The sequence below is a fragment of the Amphimedon queenslandica genome, unplaced genomic scaffold, assembly GCF_000090795.2.
Source record: "Amphimedon queenslandica unplaced genomic scaffold, v1.1 AMPQUscaffold_12983, whole genome shotgun sequence".
Taxonomy (NCBI): Eukaryota; Metazoa; Porifera; class Demospongiae; order Haplosclerida; family Niphatidae; genus Amphimedon; species Amphimedon queenslandica.
In genome coordinates, this window is record NW_003546781.1 from 3,444 (window position 1) to 9,890 (window position 6,447).

Consider the following 6,447-nt stretch of genomic DNA (forward strand, 5'->3'; position numbering starts at 1 on the left):
TTATTTTATTTTATTGTTTTTATTTTAGAGTTAATTTGTTCCAGTTTGCTGACATGCTAATCAAGAGAGGTGTTGTTAATGCAGTTAATCTTGATGGAGGAGGATCCAGTCTACTAATGGAAGGGGACACTATACTCAATTACCCTGGGGACTACTGGTATCATATCCATATTAATAATACTAGTAAATAATGATGTATTTGTGAGAGGTTATATTTTAATTTTGGTGATTTTTATATTGTTTTTTTATCTTATTTGTTATTTTATGTTGACAAATAATGTAGTAATATTAATTAATAAGTAGCGAGTCTGTGCATCTCATGTTAACATATCTAAGTGTGGCAAGTTATGTACACAAAAAGGGAAGAAAAATGTATTTTTTATCGAGATCTATTCTACATTATATAACAGCTACTTGTCATTTATAGAGGATGGAAATTGCGGAAAAAGGTCTCTTCTCACTATTAGGTCATGCACATTGTCATCTGACATCTGCACAGCCTCTCTTATTGATCTAAAATGTAGTGCTCAATACAACAGGAGTGGCTATCAATTCAATCAACGACTACGCTTTCAGTAATAAAAAATGACTTCTTATTAACTAGAATAATTATTATAAACTAAAACAATTGTTAATAATACAAAGAACTACAGCCAAAATTTTTGTAAAATTATCAGCAGACACACATTTCTTCTAATAAACTAAAATCATAATTTAAACAGAATAAGCATCAGCATCACTAAAACTATGTGTAAAGAGGGAAAGGGATTATTAGACTACAGTATAGCACTAGAAGTAAGTTGTTCTAAATAAGGTGTGTGTTCAAAGTGAAAGAAAGAGAATACAAGAATTGTGAACTAGGGGAGAGTTGGTATAACATTCATTAGATCAAGAAGTTGGTATAACATTCATTAGATCATCGGAGACATAAACTTTATGATAGTAAATCTTTCTTGTGTATTCAATAGTGCCCTGTCTTCAGTACCTGGGACTGCCATGAGGGAAGAATATGTTTTCCCACCCATTTTTTTCAGAAGTTGTGCTATTTCCTTAGATTTAGCAATATCTAATGGTGTCTTTTTATTTTTGCTAATAACATTGACATTAGCATAATTATCTAATAGATACTGGACAGTTGAGGTTGACTTACTACCTGATACTGCATACATTAGAGGAGAATAATTTAGTAGCTTATCTTGTTGATTAACATCAGCTCCATATCTCTGTAGTAACGTTTGTACTACTCTATCACTGCCACAGGAAGCAGCTATCATAAGAGGAGTGAGACCAGTAGATTCTATCAATGGTGTATATAAGAAGTCAAATGATGCTTGTTTTGCTATAACTTGAACAAATAGTGTCATATCATCTGACACACAAGCAGTCAGTATGTCTTTTTTAAGATTTGTAAGGTTTATTTTATCTGCTAATAACTTGATTGATTCCTTATGTCCTCCATAACAAGCTGCTGTTACTGCCTTCTCTATTTCTTCTTGATCAGGATTGTGCTTGTGTAACAGTATATTAATGACTTCAATGCTTCCACTATATGCAGCATAAGAGAGAGCTGATATCCCATTGTTGCTTTTCTGTAACGGATCTGTTTCATATGTCCTTAATAAATGCTCAACTATTTCACTATGTCCATTTTCACAGGTATACATCAGTGCAGTCTTTCCTTTGTTGTCAGTGATATTAGGATCAGCCTTATCCAATAATAATAATAGTATAGCCTCTGTGTATCCTTTACTGCATGCAGTCAATAGTGGAGTCATTCCATTATTATTTTGTGCATTAACATTTATATTCCATGACAGCAGTGTTTGTATGATATCTAGTATATTATCTCCACTGCTGTTAGACAGTAATACATAATGTAGAGCACTATTTCCTTTATTATCACAAATATTAGGATCTGCCCCATTCTCTAGTAGTGTTAGTACTATATCCTTGTGACCACAATCACATGCTAGCATTAAAAATGTTTCCCCAGTTTCTTGTTGATGGTTTATATCATGCGTTTTTCTTAATAATAGTTTAACTACTTCTAAATGTCCTTCACTGCAAGCAGCAACAAGAGATGGATAGGTAAAGTCAAGTTCTGCAACTTGATGGAATGTTTTAGTAAATTGTTCAAAAGTTTTACTTGATGAAAGAGGTTTTTGGGGATCATAACCAGCTTCTAGTAACAAATCCACAACTTGTGTAAGGCCCCACATAGCTGCTAGCATTAGAGTGTAGGAATCATTATCAGGACATCTTAGTGATAACACTTTCAAGACTTCAAGTCTCTTGTCAATACTTACTTGTGATAACACTTCAATGATTTCCTTTGAATCAATTTCCATACCAAATTGAGAAATTTTACCAATATTCATAATTCCTTGCTTCATTGATTGAAGAAATTTCTCTTTTCCTTCATTCAATGCAACCATACCAACTGCACATTGAATCAATGTAAGCTTTAATTGTTTCAAGTTATATAAAACACTTGAACTTCCAGTACTGTTAATAAAAGTAACGTCACCTGTTGATAAGTTACAAATTACTTCACAATTTCCACTAATTGGTACACGAATAATAGCATTAATAAATGGCTTTGGTGGCATAGAAAAAGTTTCACTGACGTTAGCACCAACATTTATTAATTCTGTTAAAATTTCTGACCTTCCAAAATTCACTGCTAAAAGTAAAGGTGTCGTACCTGTCTTATCTATCTTAGCATTGGGATCAGCACCATACTGTAATAATAGTCGCACTATTTCTATATTATCTATTTGTGCGCTACAGGCAATTATTAGAGAAGTAAACTGATCATTAGTTTGTATGTTAGGATCAACTTGTTCCTTCAGCAACAGTTCAACTATTTGAGTGTGACCATTTTGACAAGCCAACATAAAAGCATTCCAACCATCTTTGTCTTGAACATTAGGATTAACTTGTTCCTTCAGCAATAGTTCAACTATTTGAGTGTGACCATTTTGACAAGCCAACATAAAAGCATTCCAACCATCTTTGTCTTGAACATTAGGATCAACTTGTTCCTTCAGCAACAGTTCAACTACTTGAGTGTGACCATTTAGACATGCCAACATAAAAGCATTCCAACCATCTTCCTTTTGAACATTAGGATCAACTTGTTCCTTCATCAACAGTTCAACTATTTGAGTGTGACCATTTTGACAAGCCAACATAAAAGCATTCCAACCATCTTTGTCTTGAACATTAGGATCAACTTGTTCCTTCAGCAACAGTTCAACTACTTGAGTGTGACCATTTAGACATGCCAACATAAAAGCATTCCAACCATCTTCCTTTTGAACATTAGGATCAACTTGTTCCTTCATCAACAGTTCAACTATTTGAGTGTGACCATTTTGACAAGCCAACATAAAAGCATTCCAACCATCTTTGTCTTGAACATTAGGATCAACTTGTTCCTTCAGCAACAGTTCAACTACTTGAGTGTGACCATTTAGACATGCCAACATAAAAGCATTCCAACCATCTTCCTTTTGAACATTAGGATCAACTTGTTCCTTCATCAACAGTTCAACTATTTGAGTGTGACCATTTTGACAAGCAGACATAAAAGCATTCCAACCATCTTTATCTTGAACATTAGGATCAACTTGTTCTTTCAGCAACAGTTCAACTATTTGAGTGTGACCATTTTGACAAGCCAACATAAAAGGATTCCGACCATCTTTCTTTTGAACATTAGGATCAACTTGTTCCTTCAGCAACAGTTCAGCTATTTGAGCGTGACCATTTTGACAAGCCGACATAAAAGCATTCCAACCATCTTGCTTTTGAACATTAGGATCAACTTGTTCCTTCAGCAACAGTTCAACTATTTGAGTGTGACCATTTTGACAAGCCAACATAAAAGCATTCCAACCATCTTTATCTTGAACATTAGGATCAACTTGTTCCTTCAGCAACAGTTCAACTACTTGAGTGCGACCATTTTGACAAGCCGACATAAAAGCATTCCAACCATCTTTCTTTTGAACATTAGGATCAACTTGTTCCTTCAGCAACAGTTTAACTATTTGAGCATGACCATTTAGACATGCCAACATAAAAGCATTCCAACCATCTTTGTTTTGAACATTAGGATCAACTTGTTCCTTCAGCAACAGTTCAACTACTTGAGTATGACCATTTAGACATGCCAACATAAAAGCATTCCAACCATCTTGCTTTTGAACATTAAGATCAACTTGTTCCTTCAGCAACAGTTCAACTATTTGAGTGTGACCATTTTGACAAGCCAACATAAAAGGATTCCGACCATCTTTCTTTTGAACATTAGGATCAACTTGTTCCTTCAGCAACAGTTCAACTACTTGAGTGTGACCATTTAGACATGCCAACATAAAAGCATTCCAACCATCTTTGCTTTGAACATTAGGATCAACTTGTTCCTTCAGCAACAGTTCAACTACTTGAGTATGACCATTTAGACATGCCAACATAAAAGCATTCCAACCATCTTGCTTTTGAACATTAAGATCAACTTGTTCCTTCAGCAACAGTTCAACTATTTGAGTGTGACCATTTTGACAAGCCAACATAAAAGGATTCCGACCATCTTTCTTTTGAACATTAGGATCAACTTGTTCCTTCAGCAACAGTTCAACTACTTGAGTGTGACCATTTAGACATGCCAACATAAAAGCATTCCAACCATCTTTGCTTTGAACATTAGGATCAACTTGTTCCTTCAGCAACAGTTCAACTACTTGAGTATGACCATTTAGACATGCCAACATAAAAGGATTCCAACCATCTTTATCTTGAACATTAGGATCAACTTGTTCCTTCAGCAACAGTTCAACTATTTGAGCACGACCATTTAGACATGCCAACATAAAAGCATTCCAACCATCTTTCTTTTGAACATTAGGATCAACTTGTTCCTTCAGCAACAGTTCAACTATTTGAGTGTGACCATTTGCACAAGCCAACATAAAAGCATTCCAACCATCTTTGTCTTGAACATTATGATCAACTTGTTCCTTCAGTAATAGTTCAACTATTTGAGCGTGACCATTTGCACAAGCCAACATAAAAGCATTCACTCCATCTTTGTTTTGAACTTTGGGATCAACTTGTTCCTTCAGCAACAGTTCAACTATTTGAGTGTGACCATTTTCACAAGCCAACATAAAAGCATTCACTCCATCTTTGTTTTGAACATTAGGATCAACTTGTTCCTTCAGCAACAGTTCAACTATTTGAGTGTGACCATTTTGACAAGCCAACATAAAAGCATTCCAACCATCTTTGTTTTGAACATTAGGATCAACTTGTTCCTTCAGCAACAGTTCAGCTATTTGAGCGTGACCATTTTCACAAGCCAACATAAAAGCATTCACTCCATCTTTGTTTTGAACATTAGGATCAACTTGTTCCTTCAGCAACAGTTTAACTATTTGAGTGTGACCATTTAGACAAGCTGGCATAAAAGCATTCACTCCATCTTTGTTTTGAACATTAGGATCAACTTGTTCCTTCAGCAACAGTTCAGCTATTTGAGCATGACCATTTTCACAAGCCAACATAAAAGCATTCACTCCATCTTTGTTTTGAACATTAGGATCAACTTGTTCCTTCAGCAACAGTTTAACTATTTGAGTGTGACCATTTAGACAAGCTGGCATAAAAGCATTCACTCCATCTTTGTTTTGAACATTAGGATCAACTTGTTCCTTCAGCAACAGTTCAACTATTTGAGTGTGACCATTTTCACAAGCCAACATAAAAGCATTCCAACCATCTTTGTTTTGAACTTTGGGATCAACTTGTTCCTTCAGCAGCAGTTTAACTATTTGAGCGTGACCATTTAGACAAGCCAACATAAAAGCATTCACTCCATTTTTGTTTTGAACATTAGGATCAACTTGTTCCTTCAGCAAAATTTCAACTATTTGAGTGTGACCATTTAGACAAGCTGGCATAAAAGCATTCCAACCATCTTTCTTTTGAACATTAGGATCAACTTGTTCCTTCAGCAACAGTTCAACTATTTGAGTGTGACCATTTTCACAAGCCAACATAAAAGCATTCCAACCATCTTTGTCTTGAACATTATGATCAACTTGTTCCTTCAGCAACAGTTCAACTATTTGAGTGTGACCATTTTGACAAGCCAACATAAAAGCATTCCAACCATCTTTGTCTTGAACATTATGATCAACTTGTTCCTTCAGTAATAGTTCAACTATTTGAGTGTGACCATTTGCACAAGCCAACATAAAAGCATTCCAACCATCTTTCTTTTGAACATTAGGATCAACTTGTTCCTTCAGCAACAGTTCAGCTATTTGAGCGTGACCATTTTCACAAGCCAACATAAAAGCATTCACTCCATCTTTGTTTTGAACATTAGGATCAACTTGTTCCTTCAGCAACAGTTCAACTATTTGAGTGTGACCATTT

At 35.1% G+C, this 6,447-nt stretch overlaps 1 protein-coding gene across 1 annotated transcript; it reads right to left on the reverse strand.

Moving 5' to 3' along the window:
• Positions 1-656: 656 nt before the first annotated feature.
• On the reverse strand, positions 657-2,900 carry LOC109585929 (ankyrin-1-like). Its single transcript, XM_020002078.1, has one exon. It carries the CDS (start codon positions 2,895-2,897, stop codon positions 912-914), a length of 1,986 nt encoding a protein of 661 aa, XP_019857637.1. The 5' UTR covers positions 2,898-2,900; the 3' UTR covers positions 657-911.
• Between the last annotated feature and the right edge of the window lie 3,547 nt (positions 2,901-6,447).